Consider the following 20,502-nt stretch of genomic DNA (forward strand, 5'->3'; position numbering starts at 1 on the left):
TCAGGAAACTCCGCCCCTTTTAGCGACCCCTGCAGGTCTTTTTCGTTAATATTTAATAAAGTGACCCATTTTACCCAGCTTTGTGTCCGAGTGTTCATTTCCCGTCCAAGGCAACAAGTGTTTTCTTTTGTAGGTAGATTGCCTAGATCAGAGATCTTTAAACTTGGCAACTTTAAGCTAGGCTAGAGCTATGCTGGCTGGAGAATTCTGGGCGTTGAAGTCCACAAGTCTTAAAGTTGCCAAGTTTGGGGACCCCTGGCCTTGATCTTCATTTCAGATTAATGCAGCCCATATTTTTAACTCACATCTATCCCTTGCCCCAGTTAAAATTATATTTGTGTATCAGCCTAACAGAAAAACTGGGACTGCCATTCCACTAAGAATTATTCAGAAAGTTACACATGCAAAACATAAGTATGGCATTGTACTTAATTATTATCTTTTTTTATTCAGAATGCATGAGATATCAGAGAATTCATGCATGCATTTGTAAATACAAAGAGAAGCACACTTTTATGTACACTTTCAAAATCTGGAAATCCAGAATTTCAGAACAGCTGAATTTCCATGAACTGGTGGTGTGAAAATGAACTATGTATGCCCTTGACTTGGGCCACAATAGATCCTAAATCTTTCTCTCTTTTCATCTGATTTAGATGAAGTTTATAGTTTAGATCGGTGGCCCTCAACCTTTTTGGTGCCAAAAGGTGGTGGAGGTTCCACCAAGTGGAGGTATGTGGTTTGGTATGTTGCCTGGATCTCACACATGTGGATGGGGCTTCGCTTGCTTGTGTGATCCTGGTGGTCCTGGTGGTCTGTGGACTAGTGGCTGTCCATGGCCCATGGGTTGGGGACCCCTGTTTCAGATTATTGATTACAGTTGACCACAAGAATGATTATGATAGAAGAATCAGATGTTTTTAATGTGTCAGGATGCAAATGCAAGTGGCTTTTTAGTCTAAAGTTCAACAATTTCTTTTTATTGATATGATCTTGGTTGCTATTGATGGGAAATATTTTATATAGATATAGAAGCTATGCTACATGTTGAAAAACCTCAGAGGAAGAGCCCAAAATGTTTCATACCATACACACATTTTTTGAAAAGTCTAAGTTTATCCTGTAAGAATATGTTAAGAGACTAAAACCTTGGAAACAGGCTCCCATCTTTGAAATACTATCACCCGCAGAAAGCAAGCATATTACAACCACAATTACATTTCATAAATATTTATTTAAACATAACCTGTTTACTTGGGAAGGATCCATGCCTCTCTGATTAAAAAAAAAAGATATTTCAAATGGACTCAAATATCACATGAGTATTCTGAATACTCAAAATTACTGAGCATTTGAAATTCTATCCTCCTCTACTAAGAAAGAAGATTTAGATTAAGAAAGAAGAGACATTAAACCATCTGAAATACTACCATTTAAAATTGGCATGAGATACAACTCGTTTTAGTATTCGGGATATAGATGGTGAACTTTTACTGGCATTTATGTAACCTCCATTTCTTCAGTGTAAAGTTCTTAATTTCCCTTAAATTCATGTGATTAAATGTAAAATTGACATTTTTTAAAATCATACTGCAAACTATTATTTAAAAAAGAGATTATTTATGAATTAAGTCCAAACAAGAATTTATCTCTTCCTTCTTCATACATAAATGACCAAAGTTTAACTTTCCCAATCAGGGAAAGATAATTCATGCAATTTAGTCATACCTTAGAAACAGAAAGTGGCCAAGATGTTTGAAGAACCTCTACCTATTACATCTTTTTTCACATTCCTAGTATCTCAAAAGTTCTTGGAATGATGGAAAGTAATATTAAAAAATATTACATACAGAAGCTCCCATTAACAGCTCAGCTTCCTGGTATTCAACTCCCTCCATTTTTGCCATATCGTAAATGGAAACTAGAGATAAAAAGCTACATCCAGGAGAAGGAGTATTGGGAAGCACCAGCTGGCATACAAACTCCACCAATTGCACCAATTACACTCTTGTTCTGGGATGCAGGGAATACATTAGCAAACAGGACTCAGGAATCAAATGGGCATTTCTGCAAATCTAATGTGCATTCAAGAGCCATTTTCCCATGAACTGTGCAAGCCCACCTAAAGGTGAAACCAAGAGATAATGTAATTGTCTTTTTGAAGGGAGCTGCCAAGGTCAGATTTCATATGTGCTCACTCTTTTTTCTAGCAATAGTTATAGAATTTCAGCCCAGGGAAGAAAAAGCAACGTGAGATTTTAAACAGGATTTGATTTTTCAGCAACAAATATAATAAAAGTGCAAATAGCAACAATGGTCCCACGATGTCTGGAACTTCAGACATAGCCTTTTAGACTCTCTAGAGAGAGCAAACTTTGTAGGTCTAAGTTGATTAGATACAAGGCTTTTAACAAAACAAAGGAGAGGGAAGACACTAGTCTGCAGTGTTGCCGTTAACAAAAAAAACCCGAAAAACAAAACACAAATGTGAAGTTAGTTATTAAAAAAGTATCAACTGAAGCAATAGGAAAAAGGAACATATGTACAATTTCTATATTTACAAAACAAAAAACAACCCCTCTCATTTTGAGACTGGAAGTATTGATCGCTTTTTCTTTAAAAATAAAAACACTAAAAAGTCTTAAAACACATGGCTTTACAAGTTGCTGCTCAGAAAATAGACAACCCCAAGTTTGACTTTCATTTAAATACAAATGTACAAAATGTAAACTGAGACAATAGAGAAATTTACAAAACCTTTTCTTTAAAAATAATGACGAAGTTCAGTTCTAGCTAGGATGCAATTTTAAATACGTGCAAGTTGTCAGCTTCCAATTTCTATTGCGATATCGTACAATGTTGAGTCGTAAGACCTCAAGTTCCACCCCCCAAAACAGACCTGAGAGTAAATATCTTCATAAAATGGGAAGCTTCCCTAGAAGGAATAGACAGGAGGGGAAAAACCTTCCATGGTTAGAAACTGTTGATCTTCTAGCTCAATGGTGGGTGCTCTTCTCATCCTTGATGCTTGATACTACCAGTGGAAGGATGTAATATCCATAAGCCAGGAAAAGCTAACTGCTTCCAGTAGAATTTGAACTGACGTGATTGGAATTTATGTGATGATTTAAATTGGTCTTTGAGTTTGGAGCGCTCTTGGAATTGTTCTGATGCTGGAAAAGTTTTATTTTAAAAAAGAAAAATGTGAAAAAGTTAATTTTTCCAAATCATTCAAATATATCAGCCTGCAATTTCCAGGAAATATAACTATTTGCTTGTGCTACTCTGGATTACATCTCTCCATTTGATTTATATAAAGTGTGGCATAAAAAGGGAGATATCGCACACTTTTAACTGCATGTCCATTTACAAGAGTTTCTCACCTTCAAGTCTCCCTAAGGTTTAGAGAGACCTCTGTTTGGGCAGGACCTCTTGAGCTATTGCAATTTTACTATTTGGTAGAATGCAACGCATCAACTTCTAGCATTGTCTTTATAGACAAGAATGCTTCTAAATCTCCCATATACTAAACCTGATTGGCATTCATAGAATCTGCAAATGGTGGCCATTTTGCAACCATGTAATGTCTGTTTATTTGTCCTAGTACTGTGGGACTAGACAAGTTTCTTTCTTTCTTTCTTTCTTTCTTTCTTTCTTTCTTTCTCTCTCCCTCCCTCCCTCCCTTCCTTCTCCTTCCTTCCTTCCTTCCTTCCTTCATTGGACTTCAAGATGGCTTATAACATATAGTAGAACAATATGAAACATCTTAATCTAATTAATTAAATTTAAGATCTAAAACCCAACGGTCATTTCATTCAATCAACATTCTCTCAACATATTCACTGGCCAGGGGGGCAAGAATCTAATGGCCCCAAGCCTGGCGGCATTTCTTAGTGTATCTTCTTTGTGGTGGCCCCAGCCCTTTGGAATCAACTCCCCCCAGAGATTAGAACCGCCCCCACCCTCCTTGCCTTTCGTAAATTGCTAAAGACCCACCTATGTCGCCAGGCACGGGGGAACTAGATAACCCCAGGCATATATAGTTTATGCATGGAACGATTGTGTTGCATGGTTTTAATGTTGAGTTTTTAAATGTTTTTTAATATTAGATTTGTTATACTGTGTTATTTTGTTGTGAGCCGCTCCGAGTCCTCAGAGAGGGGCGGCATACAAATCTAATAAATTATTATTAATAATTATCTTCTAGTACCTATATGTTTTATGACTAGCCATGTCTACCTTGCTAGTCAATTATGAATAGATAACACCGTCTCCTTCCAAATGTTTTACAAACACACTGCCATGTGTTCCAACTATGTCATTCAGTCCAAGTGGGATTTCTTATATTATGCTCAATCAGTTTCATATTTTGGCCAACAGTAATTATACATCAGGCCGTAAGACCTGAAGAAAAGGTGATGATTTAGTTTCTGAATTCTCTTTTATCACAAACTTGCCCCAGTCCATAATGAATAGCTGCAAGTTAATATGATCTGAGGACACTAGCCTGGCAAAAGCTTGTTTTCATCCATCACTAGACTGTAATGGTAAATGCCATGACAAGACTTGGACACTTTGGAATATAGTTAAAGATTATTGAATATTTATTTAATAAAATATATGAATTAGGAAAGGTTTACGAACTCTTACCTGACGTTTAAATATTCGATGCAGAAATCCTTTCTTCGGTGGTTCTGGAGGATAGTTTCTGTTAAGGTCTGGTGAGATAGTACCATTTGGTCCAAATAAGTTTAGTTCTTTAAAACATTCTGTTTCTATCATCTAGCAAGATGAAGAGAATAATTATTTATTGGAGCCCATAATGAAAACCAAGGAAAACTCTAGCTTTATTATATAGAATTTATCATTTATAAGACTCAACAGAATAATTTAATAATAATAATTTATTAGACTTGTATGTCGCCCCTCTCCGAAGGCTCGGAGTGGCTCACAAGAAATACAAAGCACAAATCTAATATTAAAAACAATGATAAAAACTCATTAAAAACAGTCATACCATCCAATTAAACCATACATAAAATGAAACTGCTAAGGGTCAGTTATGTCCCCCAAGCCTGGCAGCATAGGTGGGTTTTCAGTAGTTTGTTTAAAGGCAAAGAGGGTGGGGGCAGTCCTGATCTTCGGGGAGAGTTGATTCCACAGAGAAGGCTCTTCTCCCGGGGCCTGCCAGACGACACTGTTTTGTCGACCGGACCCGGAGAAGGCCAACTCTATGGGACCTAATCGGTCACTGGGAATACTCTAGAGAGGAGGAAGATTGTCTGCTCATTGGAAGATAATTAGTTTTCAATTATGGTAAGTGTAAAGTGTTCAGTCTGCCAGACTGAACACTTTGCATCTATAAAATATTCTATAAACAATTAGAAATGGACTGTTTTTGCCCTATTTTTTTTCCACATGTGACATCTGGACTAAATTGCCTCTTATGTCTCTGGAATGCATCACCTCCCTCCTGGGAATCCAAGTCTTACTACATTCCATCATATCAGGTGAATGGATCAGTCACTCTCTCAACGTACCTTACATGTTGGTCGTGAAAATATAAGAAAGGAGCATTATATATATATTTATATTTATTGTATTTGTATGCCGCCCCTCTCCGAAGACTCGGGGTGGCCAACAACAGTGGTAAAACAACATGAACAATCCAATTAATAAAAACAACTAAAAAACCCTTATAAAAACCACAAACATACACACAAACATACCATGCAAAACTTGTAGTAGCCTAGGGGAAAAGGATAACTTAACTCCCCCATGCCTGGCGACAAAGGTGGGTCTTAAGTAATTTGCGAAAGACAAGGAGGGTGGGGGCTGTTCTAGTCTCTGGAGGGAGTTGGTTCCAGAGGGCCAGGGCCGCCACAGAGAAGGCTCTTCCCCTGGGGCCCGCCAAACGACATTGTGTGGTCGACGGGACCCGGAGAAGGCCAACTCTGTGGGACCTTATCGGCCGCTGGGATTCGTGCGGTAGAAGGCAGTTCCGGATGTATTCTGGCCCAATGCCATGTAGGGATTTAAATGTCATTATCAACACTTTGAAATGTGATTGGAAACCGATCGGCAGCCAGTGCAGGCCGCGGAGTGTTGCAGAAACGTGGGCGAATCTAGGAAGCCCCACGATGGCTCTCGCGGCCGCATTCTGCACGATCTGAAGTTTCCGAACACTTTTAAAAGGTAGCCCCATGTAGAGAGCGTTGCAGTAATCGAACCTCGATTATGTGCTATGATCTAGGCTACTGATGTGCTAAAAAGGTCACGTGAAAACATCATGTGTGTGCTTGTGTGCTTGTTGGAGCTACGATCTGGAAAAGCCAAACTTCTGGGTTCCAGCGCACATGCCCTCCTGACCATCAGCTGGCTGGTGCCCATGCACAGGGTGGTGTGCGTGCAGGGATCACACTCGGGAAAAGCCAAAATTCCAGGTGTTGCATAGGTTCGAGTTCACGGATCTAGGCTCAGGAATCAAATTCTGAATCTGAATCCAAAAAAGCTGCTCCACATGAACATGTAGAATGTCAGCTTGATTAGACATCAAGCCTAGAGTCACATGAGGATCAAAAACAGGCATCACATGGACATTGAAGCATCCAGGTGAGGATGATATAAAGCCACTGAGTCTCTGCACCAGGCAAGTAGAAAGGAAAGCAGAGCAATATTCTATGAGACTTCTTGCCAAGTAAAGGAGTAAATCACTTGATTTGTAACAGCTAGCTTTAAGAGGCAGCCCCGATTCATTGTTGGAAATAACTATGGTTCTTGTGCAATATCCTAATGAATCTTGTTGTGTAAGAAATCATCAACCTCTCACTTCTGGACGGTTGACAATCCTGATTTGGCTCTTGGAATCTTGGAGTGAAATTGGGCTATTTTTCTGTATGCTCCTAATGAAAAGCCAATAATTTGAGCAAGTGTTTGTGTGCTTTGCTATTATTATCTTTTGACCAAGAGTATACTGAATTACTACATGAAATGTGTGAGTCAGTACTGAAATCAGAAGCAGGACATGTCCAGTCAACAAAGCAGTGGAAGTGATGTGACGGTGCCTGGAGGCTGTTGGGGTCTGGATGGGTGTCAACAGACTCAAACTCAACCTGGATAAGACAGAGTGGCTGTGGGTTCTGCCTCCCAAGGACAATTCCATCTGTCCGTCCATAACCCTGGGGGGGGAATTATTGACCCCCTCAGAGAGGGTCCGCAACTTGGGCGTCCTCCTCGATCCACAGCTCACATTAGAGAACCATCTTTCAGTTGTGCCGAGGGGGATGTTTGCCCAGGTTCGTCTGGTGCACCAGTTGCGGCCCTATCTGGACTGGGACTCACTGCTCACAGTCACTCATGCCCTCATCACCTCGAGATTCGACTACTGTAATGCTCTCTACATGGAGCTACCTTTGAAAAGTGTTCGGAAAATTCAGATCATGCAGAATGCAGCTGCGAGAGCAATCATGGGCTTCCCAAGGTATGCCCATGTCACACCAACACTCCGCAGTCTGCATTGGTTGCCGATCAATTTCCGGTCACAATTCAAAGTGTTGGTTATGACCTATAAAGCCCTTCATGGCATCGGACCAGAATATCTCCGGGACTGCCTTCTGCCGCACGAATCCCAGCGACCAATTAGGTCCCACAGAGTTGGCCTTCTCCGGGTCCTGTCAACTAAACAATGTCGTTTGGCGGCTCCCAGGGGAAGAGCCTTCTCTGTGGCGGTCCCAACTCTCTGGAATCAGCTCCCCCCGGAGATTAGAACTGCCCCCACCCTCCTTGCCTTTCGTAAACTCCTTAAAACCCACCTCTGCCGTAAGGCATGGGGGAATTGAGACATCTCCCCTGGGCCTATACAATTTATGTATGGTGTGTTTGTGTGTATGTCTGTTTTAATAATGGAGTTTTTAAATGTTTTTAAATTATTAGATTTGCCATGAATTGTTTTATTATTGTTGTGAGCCGCCCCGAGTCTACGGAGAAGGGAGGCATAGAAATCTAATAAATAAATAAATAAATGGTGTGAATTTAAACGCCTGAATCACACACAAGATATAAATCTAACATAAATTATTACAATAACATACAGTATAACCAATGAATCCTTTTCAAAAACAACTTAGAATGTCCTGCAACTTTCTCTAAATTTTGGACAGTCTTCTCTACCGTCTTATCATTCCAGTCCGATCGCTATTTTCTTCAGCTTGCTCAGTCTGATACAAACCTTACATGTAAAAATATTTTTTTTATTAAAAGTAGCAAAAATGGTGAGTCTGCAACTGACTTGCACAACATATTGATTGCAGCAAAACTAAATTAAATATTAGTTGGTCTTAATCCCAATTAACTAACTCTTGCATATGAAAGCAATAATGTCTTTCATTACAGAAAGTTATTGTTAGCTTTTTTATCATCAGATAATTGAAGTCCTGTCTGCAAAAAGACGATGTCTGAAATTTTAGAATTGCACATTTGAAATAATCACTTTCTGTGTCTTTAATAAAACACAACTGGTGGTATATCTCTTCAAAGTGCATAGTTAAACATTACAGCAACATTTCTTAAAAAAAAAATAATTAAAATGTTGCAGAGTACATCCAAGTTGAAGAAATAAGATATTTAGAATATTTCAAGTATAAGCTTGACATTTATGAAACGCTGAAAGGCTGATAGAAAAGTATTTAGGGAAGCATGAGTAAATATATAATTACCTCATTTTGCCATGGGATAGATACAGAGCCTGTAGAAAACTTGGAATAGAAATCGTCATCTGTTTGGTCCAGGTTCACTCCCTTGACAGTGGAAAATTGCTCAATGTCCAACACATCTTTGCAGTATACTGCTCTTGGCTGCCCCAGGACAAAAAGAATGAGCAAGAGTAAGATAGCACCAACATGTGCTATTTGAGGTCATTCAGCACATTACTTGCTTTGGGCAAACGGAAATGCAAAAAGTCCATTCCCTTCGATCAAATGAGTGGGTTGTCCAATGCAGCCTATGTCCCCCAGACATTTCGCTCTTCCTTACATCCCCCTTCCTGCTCTTCCTCCCATCTTCCTCAGCACTTCTATCCACTCACTGACTGCCTTCCTGCCCTTGCACTGACCTTCATCTGGCCCCTTTGTGCCGTTGCACCTTTCACACACTCCATCTTTCCAAGTCTATCCAATCCTTTTAAGCTATCCAGGCCCTCCAAGCTACTCATGCTAGTTTTCCCAATATTAACTTGACCCTTTTGAGTTTGTCTGCTTCTCCTCACACAGCATTCATACCTCTATATTCTTTCTTCAGAGAGGGGCGGCATACAAATCTAATAAATAATAATAATAATAATTATTATTATTATTATTATTAATTAGATTTGTATGCCGCCCCTCTCCGTAGACTCGGGGCAGCTTACAGCAATGATAAAAACAATATATAATAACAAATCTAATAGTTGGAATCTAAATTAACAATAATACATTTAAAAAGTCTAAAAAACAAGAAACCCCAATATATAAAAACATACATACAGTCATCTTACACAAAAAACTACATAGGCAGGGGGAGATGTTTCAGTTCCCCCACGCTTGACGGCAGAGGTGGGTTTTAAGGAGTTTGCGAAAGGCAAGGAGGGTGGGGGCAGTTCTAATCTCTGGAGGGAGCTGATTCCAGAGGGTCGGGGCCGCCACAGAGAAGGCTCTTCCCTGGGTCCCGCCAAACGACATTGTTTAGTTGACGGGACATTGTTTAGTTGACGGAGGAGACCAATTCTGTGGGACCTAACCGGTCACTGGGATTCGTGCGGCAGAAGGCGGTCTCATAGATACCCTGGTCCAGTGCCATGAAGGGCTTTATAGGTAATGACCAACACTTTGAATTGTGACCGGAAACTGATCGGTAACCAATGCAGACTGCGGAGTGTTGCAGTAACATGGGCATATTTGGGAAAGCCCATGATTGCTCTCGCAGCTGCATTCTGCACGATCTGAAACTTCAGAACACTCTTCAAAGGTAGCCCCATGTAGAGAGCGTTACAGTAGTTGAACCTCGAGGTGATGAGGGCATGAGTGACTGTGAGCAGTGACTCCCGGTCCAAATAGGGCCGCAACTGGTGCACCAGGCAAACCTGGGTGAACGCCCCCCTCGCCACAGCTGAAACATGTTTCTCTAATGTGAGCTGTGGATCGAGGAGGACGCCCAAGTTGCGGACCCTCTCCGAGGGGGTCAATAATTCCCCCCCCAGGGTGATGGACGGACAGATGGAATTGTCCTTTGGAAGGCAAAACCCACAGCCACTCCGTATTATTATTATTATTATTATTATTATTATTATTATTATTATTATTATTATTAATTATTATTATTATTAATTATTATTATTATTATTATTATTATAGGCTGTATTTTCTTTTTTTTAAAAAAGCCTATAACTCTTGAGAATTTTTTTTCTTTAACCAGGGTCCTCCATCACTATTATTTATTTTTTAAATCCTGTTTTCTTTTGGAACAATTAAAGTCAGACAAATAGATCTATCAGACCTGCAAAACACAACCAGGAGAGGCAGCAAATAGATTTGAAATCTTTATCTAATCCTTTGATGCCACCTTTTGGTCCCTAGTGTTTTTGCAACACTGATATGTAACTCTAGACCAGTGATGATTAATCTTCTTTTTCCTCGGAGGCTAAACACAAGCGTACACATGCTTTCATAGGCATATGTGTCCCCACACCCATAATTCAATGCTCCTCCTGTGTCCCACTCCCTGTGCATATGCCCACAACCCCCCCATGCTGCTCCATGCATGCATGCACAACTCCCCCCCAATTTTCCGACTTCCAGTGGGGCCAGTAGGCCCATTTTTTGCCCTCTTCCCTGCATCCCCATCTCCTTCCCAGAGCCTCCACATGAGCCAAAAATCAGCTGGCTGGCGCTGGAACTGAACTAAGGCAATGGCTCATGTGCCGGCAGATATGACTCCGCATGCCACCTGTGACATGTGTGCCATAGGTTTGCCATCACAGCTCTAGACTCTAGATAAAAAGCAGAAATGATTTGGAAGAGTAAGAGCAAGCCAAGGATTCATTGAGAATGGCATACACATTGGCATCTGCAGGGGACAAGAGAAAGGGAGGTACAGTGCTGGGGAGATCATATGGCAAGTGAATGAGTGATGCTGTTCTGGGACTTTTGTGGCATCAGCTAAAGAGAGGTAGAGAGGAAACACACTGGTAAAAGGGAATGGAGACTGGGAGACTAGTACTTAGGACATGCAGAGGTGAGAGTAAGGGCAGATATGATACAGCCCTGCCTTAACCTAATCACCTGCATAACCCTTTCTTCTGGAAAACAACCAAGATATTTCAACATTTGTTTCTGCTGAACTAATCCATCCAAAACCCATTTATTAGAAGGCAAACATATCAGGTTGTTATTCAATATTATCTCTATCATACTACAGGGATCCCCCCCCCAATTTTTATGGGATGTTAGATACACTCAAAAAGAAAAGAAAAAAGAAAAAAAGAAGAAGCACTAGGCTGCAACATCCATAAAAATAAAAATAGCTTTGGGGATATCAATGAAATCTATCGGCTTTTTTTTTTTGGGAAAATACAGATAATCCTGAAGCTGATGCTTTGCGCTATGTTAGCTTCCACAGTAATTTTGTTTTAAATTAAAATAATAATTAATTTTTGCTTTAGAGGGGGGTATGAAGCTTGACTAGTATCAACTGAGGTGTCTGAACTATTATTGTGTTGTGAGCCGCCCTGAATTTTTGGAGAGGGGCGGCATACAAATCTACAATTCAAAGTGTTGGTTATGACCTATAAAGCCCTTCATGGCATCAGACCAGAATATCTCTGAGACTGCCTTCTGCTGCACGAATCCAAGCGACCGGTTAGGTCCCACAGAGTGGGCCTTCTCCGGGTCCCGTCAACTAAACAATGTCGGTTGGCGGGCCCCAGGGGAAGAGCCTTCTCTGTGGTGGCCCCGACTCTCTGAAACCAGCTCCCCCCAGAGATTAGAACTGCCCCTACCCTCCTTGCCTTTCGTAAACTCCTCAAAACCCACCTTTGTCGTCAGGTATGGGGGAACTGAGATATTTCCCCTGGGCCTATATAATTTATGTATGGTATGTTTGTATGTATGTCTGCTTAATAATGGGGTTTTTTAAATATTTTAAATTGTAAATTATTAGATTTCTCATGAACTGTTTTATTGTGTTGTGAGCCACCCCGAGTCTACGGAGAGGGGCGGCATACAAATCTAATAAATAAATACATAAATAAATAAATAAATCTAATAAATTATTATTATTGTTGTTGTTGTTGTTATTATTATTATTATTATTAATGGCTAGCAAGTAGTAAGTTAAAAATTGACATACTGTAACTTTTAAAAGCATTGGGAGAAAACATCTGGAGAGAACAAGATGTGTAAGGCTGCCTATAGGGACTACATCCAAAACACTATTATGAATTTCAATCAAAATTATTAGACACAGACATCCAAAGTCAAGATACGACCCTATCTCAATGAAGATAGATTTCAACCAACTTAAGTACAGATTCAACAGCTTCTCAAGGATGATAAACTTCAACTGTTAAAAATACAGATTCAAGAGGTAGATCATTCTCAAGTTCTACTTCAGCTCCATAATTCTTTTTAAAGCCTTACTTACATCAGGGACGAAAGGAGGCTCCAGCATTCCTGCTTGGAGACGTTTGAAATTCATGCTCTTGAAAAATGGATGGCTCTTTACTTCGGCTGAACCGTCCTGACATCCCAGCCTCTGTTTCACATCTTTGCTCAGGAGCTGAAAAGATGGCAAGATAATTATAAGAAAATATTTGTCCATTCCTATTGCATGTAGAGAAACCCAAGCATTTCCCTCTATCTCCCAATGGGAATAGTACTTATAAAAAATAATTTGCCATTCGTACTTTACTATTTAATAAAAAATAAAGGCAAATATGTGGCAGTCCAGCCATTAATAAGTGGTATCACATGTTGGAACGTAGGCATTGTTATCTGTGGCATTTTGCCCATGAAATGAAAGTATTAAGCAATACAATATATATGGTAACATTAAAAATGTAGGTGAAATTTTGTGACAAGGTGAAAATGGTGCTTCTTTTGGAATCGGCAAGCTGTAGCAAATCGCTTTGTGGGTCATCTTGTAATGAGGCCACTCCTGCCGAGTCGTGTTGAAGAACTCCTTGTGGGTTCTGATTAGATATTATGCAGACAATAATTATACTAAACTGCATTCTGCAGGTCCAATTAGAGTTATTGTTAAGGGATCTGTGATGGTACTTCAATTCATAATTAATTAATTTGATATTATTGTTTGTTCTAGTCTACTTTATTTCTTATAGTTTTCCCCCTGGTATTTCTCTTTTAAAAATTGCAATAACATTTTAAAAACCGTTTGATTATAATATTGAAAGCAGTGTTATAATGTCATGTCACAGTCCCTGTCCTTTTGGAGCAGGTGTTGAGACACATATAGAAATATGTGTGCTTGTGTCACAATATTGTGGTGATGCTTTCTTCAGTTTGATCCCCATTCCACCCCTAACCCCAAATAGACACTGCGGGCTGACACTATTATCTTGTCTAGACCTGAATATCCATTCATGCTGTAACATAAACTTTATATAATGTTACGATAAATATTCTTTGTACAATGTATCTATGAATATATCAAACAACCAAGGCAATATCCTCGCCTAAACATTGAACCATTCTGCTAATTTTCATCTATTAATTCCATCATATACTGCTTTTATTGCAGTTGGCAACTTTCTATATTTGCAAAAAGTTCCATTATTCAAGCATTTCCATTTTATCATACTGGACTTACTTTCTCACATTCTTATATTTCTAAATGACTTTAAGAAAAGCAGTATATAGTATGCACTTATCAATTTTGTTTGATAATTTTGTGCTACTTTTGGCATCGTTTTAATCAGCATTCTAACAAGCACCCCTCTGGGTAAACTGAACAAATTTATCCTGTGGTGGCTTTTTTGCATTAGTCTTGTTACCTTTCATTTTCTTTAAGGGAACCATAATGTGTTCTTCCACTTGTCAAATAGAGATGCAATCTTTACACTGGTGCTAAATTAATCATACTGTACTTCATTGACAACTATATTGATATTTCTGGTATTACATCATCTATATTTATTTTAAAGCTTTATTATTTCTTTTCAGCACTTCGTTCTTGGACACTAACATTTATTTATTCATCATTCATTTCCATACTAGCCTCTGAACTATCTGAAATAGTTCTAGCATTCTCTCTCTTGTCAATCACCCTGCTCCCAATTTTTCACTTGTCTTTTTTTATGTCCATCCATTAATGACTTAAGCCAAAACCAAACTTTGAAATCTACAGACATCTTTTAGGCAAATAATTCATAAAACCTTTATTTATTTATTATTTAGATTTGTATTATTTGTATTATTTATTTATTATTTAGATTTGTATGCCGCCCCTCTCCGAAGGCTCCCTTTACATTTTCAAGCCTCTGAATTACTTTTTCTGCACTCTTATTTCATTCCCAATTATCTATTTATGTGTCCCAGCAGAATTATTTTTTTTTAGACTTCCTTAATCAAGAATTTGAATTGAACTGAATATTTTATTCAGCTAAGTGCGATAAAGCACAAACAAATTTTGAGGAAAATTGCACAAATTTGTGTAGCTTTTCTCAAAAATTTACCCAGGTTCTTTCATATCATTATCCTTATTTGCTGGAGCCAAAATGTAATTATTAATTCTTACTTTCACATACGTGTTTTTAAAAAGTTGGATAGATACTTACTGAATATATTTAATCATTTTATCAATGTTTTATAAAATAACTCATATCACTTCTCTATTTTAACTCTAATTAACTGGTTTATTTATTTTATTAAGATATCATCATCCTATCTGTGTATGCCTAATTTCATATTGTCAATTAATTGTCAATCAATTCAAGAAATTCCAGTAGAGTTTTTTCCATGCCTTACTCAATTTGTTTTGGTCTACAAACCGCTGGTAGAATGTGCTACAGATTTAAACACATACTGAGTAATTTCAAGCTTTAAAAGCAAGATTAATGTATTGAATTTAACCATGTTTTACAGAATTATGCATGATTAAGAGTTCCTAAACTTTTCCAACATTTTATCTCTTACTGCATAGTTATTGAGAGCCAGAATAAACTGACAGTGAAAGTTTAAATAGACTAGGAGTAGATTCCCACTTTAATTGGGAAGTCTCACTAGATTATTTAGGATTAATCCTACAGCTGGTCCAATGAAAAACTGTACAAAAGAGATGGCTTGCATCCATCAAAAAAAAGGGACTGAGTTACTTGGTATTAAATTTGTAAAGGAGTATGCAGAGCGACCCTTGAGTTATCAAGAACTCTCATGCACAGAGAAAATGTGGTATTATAGTAGATAGCTAGGAGATATGGGTAATTATCCAGTCATATCAATAGATACGTTAAAGTGAAATAGACCACAACAATAATGAAAATCATCTTGAATGCATTTGGGTCAATATTAAAGTGGGTGGAGGAAATGACATTGGAAGTAGAAGAACTTTTTGCTAGTCAGGTAACTAAGGTATATAGGAAGCACATCACAATAATAATGGGGAATTTTAATTACCATGACCTCAACTGGAGGACAAATTCTGCACCAAGTGTAAGATCCAGCAGATTCCTAACAAACCTAGAAGACAACTTTGTTTACACAAAAGTAAAGAAGAGAACAAGTGGATCAGACATATTGGACTTAATTCTCATTAACAGATAGGAAGCTACAGAAACCTTGGGGGCAAATGATCATGCAATATTGAAATTCAACATTATGCAAACATAAACCATAGAACAAAGTCAAACTAGAGATTTTAAGAGAACTAATTTCAATAAACTTAGAGAGAGCTTGAGAAGGATTCCATGGACGAAAATCTTCAAGGTGAAAATAACTCAAGAAGCTTGGGAAATTTGGAAAAGTGAGATTATAAAAGCCCAGTCTAGCACAATACCAATGAAGACAAAAATATCTCTCAAAAGAAACCATCATGGCTGCATAAACAACTTTCTGACAAATTGAAAGACAAAAAGGACAATTCTAAAAAGTGAAAAGAGGGTGAAATAATTAAGGCAGAATATCATTAAATAGCTCGAGTCTGTAAAGATGAAGTGAGGAAAGCTAAGGCTCACAATAAATAAAGGCTTGCGACATAAGTGAAAAAATAAAACAAAAAAACTTCTTTTAAAATATTAGAAACAGGAAAAAAGTCAAGGAACCCATTCCTGGGAGAAAGTGGCAAGAAGGTGACAAGCAACAGGGAGAAAGCAGAGCTACTTAACTTGTTTTTTGCATCTATCTTACACAAGGGGAAAAAAACATCCAATCTATCAAAAACAGCACCACAAAAAAAATTAGGAACATAAATTAAAATAGGGAAGAAAAAGGTAAGTGAACACCTGTCTATCCTAGATGAGTTCAAATCACCAGGACTGGATTGATTACATAGCAAGGTTCTAAAGGAACTGGCAGACAAGATATCAGAACCACTGAACTATATCTTTTAAATATCCTAGAGCACCCGGGAACTGTTAGAGGCCTGGAAAAGAGCTGATGTATTTTCCATCTCCAAAAAAAGGGAAAAAATATAGATCCAGGAAACTACAGACCTATCAGCCTGACCTCAATACCAGGGAAGATTCTGGAAAAGATAATCAAGCAAGAAGCAAGCAAAGTAATAACCAAAAGCCAACATGGGATTGTCAAAAGCAGATCATGCCAGGCTAATATTATTACATTTTTTGATAAAGCGACAAAATTACTGGACCAGAGGAATGCTGTTTATGTAATTTACTTGGACTTCAGTAAGGCATTTGATAAAATATCTCCGAGACCACCTTCTGCCGCACGAATTCCAGCGACCAGCTAGGTCCCACAGAGTTGGCCTTCTCCGGGTCCCGTCGAATAAACAATGTCGTTTGGGGGACCCAGGGGAAGAGCCTTCTCTGTGGTGGCCCCGACCCTCTGGAACCAGCTCCCCCCAGAGATCAGAATTGCCCCCACCTTCCTCGCCTTTTGTAAGCTCCTTAAAACCCACCTCTGTTGTCAGGCATGGGGAAATTGAGATATTCCTTTCCCTCTAGGCCTATACAATTTATGCATGGTATGTTTGTGTGTATGTTTGGTTTTTAATAAGGGTTTTTAAATTATTTAAAATATTAGATTTGTCATATGCTGTTTTATTATTGTTGTTAGCCGCCCCAAGTCTACAGAGAGGGGCGGCATACAAATCTAATAGATAGATAGATAGATAGATAGATAGATAGATAGATAGATAGATAGATAGATAGATAGATAGATAGATAGATAGATAGATAAATAAAGTAGACTATTGGTCCTCAATCTGGGGGTTGAGACCCCTTTGGGGGTCAAATCACTGTTTCACAGGGATCGCCTATGGGAAAAGACAAATTTCCCATGGTGTTAGGAATTAAAGCTTCTATTCTGGCACCTTGGAACATATTTTTACAATCCGACCAATCAGGTGTTTTCAGTGGGGGGTTCCCTCTGACCTTCCTGCCAATCAGCTTAAAGCTCTGTTGGGAGAATTGGCACTAGACTTATGGTTGGGGGTCACCACAACCTGAGGAACTGTATTTAGGGGTCGTGGCATTAGAAAGGACCATAACATGAAATAGACCATAACCTATTACTAGATAAAGTAGAAAAATGTGAGTTAGACAGCAACACTACCAGATGGACTGAAAACTGGGTGACCAACTGCATTCAACGTATAGTGCTCAATGGAACTGCATCTACATGGAGGGAAGTATGCAGTGGAGTACCCCAAGGCTCTGTTTTAGGCCAGTACTCTTCAACATCTTCATCAATGACTTGGATGAGGGATAGATGGGGAACTCATCAAATTTGCAGATGACACCAAACTGGCAGGAATAGCCAACACTCCAGAAGATAGGCTCAAGATATAGAAGGATCTTGACAGACTTGAATATTGGGCTCTATCTAACAAAATGAAATTCAATAGTGAAAAAAAATAAGGTTCTACATTTAGGCAAGAAAAACAAAATGCAGTACAGTATATGTGGTAACTTGCTCAACGATAGTAACTGTAAAAGGGGACTTGGAGTCCTAGTGGACAACCATTCAATTATGAGCCAGCAGTGTGCAGCAGCTGCCAAAAAATGGTTAATACTACTTTATAATGCTTTGATAAGGCCAGACTTGAAATACTACATTCAATTTTGGTCGCCATGATGCAAAAAGAATATTGAGATTCTAGAAAGAGTGTAGAGTGTAGACAAGAGCAACAAAGATGATTAGGGGACTGGAGGCTAAAACATATGAAGAACGGTTGCAGGAACTAGGTATGTCTGTTAATGAAAAGAAGGACCAGAGGAAATATGATAGCAATGTTCCAATATCTCAGGGTGTTCTGATACAAGTCAACTTTTCCCAGTCAGATAACTCAGCACAACGAGATATCACAGATCATTTTATTACAGGCATTCTCACAATAACTCACAGTTATGATGCAATTCTTCTGCAGTATAATCTTTCCCATTGTGCAGGTAAAAAGAGGTTGAATTGACCCAGGCTCTAGGTGTAGCATCTACATACTGGCTGGCTTAGTGAGTGAAGACAAAGACCCTCTGGAATGTTCTCTCCAATTACCCCTCATCCCGAGTCAGAGCCAATAGGAATACACAAATGTGGTCACATATAAAACTACATTACCCAGAATGCAATTTCACTACATTTCCCCTAATGCAATATCTTAAAGAAACATGCCTAAATACAGTCCAACTATCTCTATCTCTGGGGACAGCTCATAGGGGTTGCCACAAAGAAGGGGGAGTCAAACTATTCTCCAAAGCATCTTGGGGTAAAACAATAAGCAATGGGTGTAAGCTAATCATGGAGAGAAGCAACTTAGAACAAAGGAGACATTTCCTGACAGAACAGTTATTCAGTGGAACAGCTTTTCTCCAGAAGTTGTGAATGCTCCAATACTGGAAGTTTTAAAGAAGATGTTGGATAACCATTTGTCTGAAATGGTGTGGGCTTTGCTACCTGAGCAGTGGGTTGGACTAGAAGACCTCCAAGGCCCCTTCCAACTCTTTTATTTTATTATATTCTAAATCAACAAATGAATGAATAATAAACAAATTTACTTGCAAATGCTTGGGCAGGTGAATGCCAATTATTGTCTGTTATATACCTTTACCAATAACCACAGTTATGGGCACCATTAGATTTAGATTTACCAGATCCAGGCTTCAAACCTCTTGAAGCCCACCAGATGGAGGCAAAGAGACAGCATCTTCAAGAGCTTTGAGGCTTGGATCTCCAGAGCACAAAATTCCAGAGCTCATTAAGGATTTGATAGAAAGATAAGCAGCATATAAATTCACCATAATAATAAAATAAATATAACACAAACCTTCCCCAATTTTTAAAGAGACACACTGTTTAAGTATAATTGGGCAGGTTTTGGTTGAAATGTTCAAACCTCCTCTGAATATTTTATTCAGGTGAGATTTGAACACTTAAACCAAAACATTCCAATATTCATTAAAACCACTCATTATACATGTTTCTGTCCAATCTTGAACAAAATATGTTGCTTTAAAAAGTCAAATCCCTTAATTCACCTTTTTTTGATCTGGCTAGCAAAAATATTAGATGTTTTAAAGAAATAAGACAGAGACATAACGCTTGTGTGAGGCCCAATTTTTTTTCTAATAGTTATTACATTATTATTACCTCACTCATTTTGCAGCTACAGTAACTGAGATGTAAATCATTCTAGCATTCAATGAACAGCATCATTATGTCACGTATATACAATTTTACTTGTTTTTATTTCATTCTTCTTTCTTATTACTTGAGGGAGGGGGAAACTGCTAAAGGAATTTAACTGAGGAATATTAGAAACTAAGGTAGCTCAGTGATTAAGGGCTAATAATGTCAACTTTCATTCAGTAATAAAAATAAATGAAGGGAAATATGATTGAACTTAACTGGACTCTTTTCTGAGCAAACATATGTGGTTAGACTGTTAACTTCATTGATTATAAAAAAGGAAAACAGATTGAAATATTTTTTTCTGGAGGATGTTCACCCTTTGTCCATTAGAGGGCAGCAATAGAAAAGTTAACAGTTTCATAAGCACTAAATATTTGTATAACCTTGCAATTTAGAAATCATTAAAATAATAAATTTATGCAATTAGGCCCCAGCAACACATGTAATAGAAAGTTAACTGCAGTTGGTTTCCTTCAATTGCTTAACCAGATTGTTTTTATAAGCATTCTTCAGTTTGAAGGAACAGAAGCAGGTAGACGCATTCACACCCCAGCCAAGATTTGGCAAATGATTGTGGAAAATTCTCCAGCTAAAATGTTCCCAAGGCTGGACAAATCTAAATGAAAAGGGAACACTAATGACAGTATCC

The 20,502-nt window shown here is 38.4% G+C and overlaps 1 protein-coding gene across 2 annotated transcripts in view; it reads right to left on the reverse strand.

Annotated features, from left to right (window-relative positions):
- Positions 1 to 1,214: 1,214 nt before the first annotated feature.
- Positions 1,215 to 20,502, reverse strand: part of GRK5 (G protein-coupled receptor kinase 5) — a 196,103-nt gene continuing 176,815 nt past the window's right edge. For both annotated transcript variants that reach the window (XM_070752603.1, XM_070752602.1), the window contains 4 exons: positions 12,673 to 12,807; positions 8,715 to 8,852; positions 4,651 to 4,782; positions 1,215 to 3,173 (listed from right to left, as the gene is read on the reverse strand). In XM_070752603.1, coding sequence (XP_070608704.1) covers positions 3,075 to 3,173; positions 4,651 to 4,782; positions 8,715 to 8,852; positions 12,673 to 12,807 — 504 coding nt within the window. In that variant the 3' untranslated portion in view covers positions 1,215 to 3,074. The remainder of the gene's footprint in view (positions 3,174 to 4,650; positions 4,783 to 8,714; positions 8,853 to 12,672; positions 12,808 to 20,502) is intronic.

Source organism: Erythrolamprus reginae, chromosome 5 (genome assembly GCF_031021105.1).
Source record: "Erythrolamprus reginae isolate rEryReg1 chromosome 5, rEryReg1.hap1, whole genome shotgun sequence".
Classification (NCBI taxonomy): Eukaryota; Metazoa; Chordata; class Lepidosauria; order Squamata; family Dipsadidae; genus Erythrolamprus; species Erythrolamprus reginae.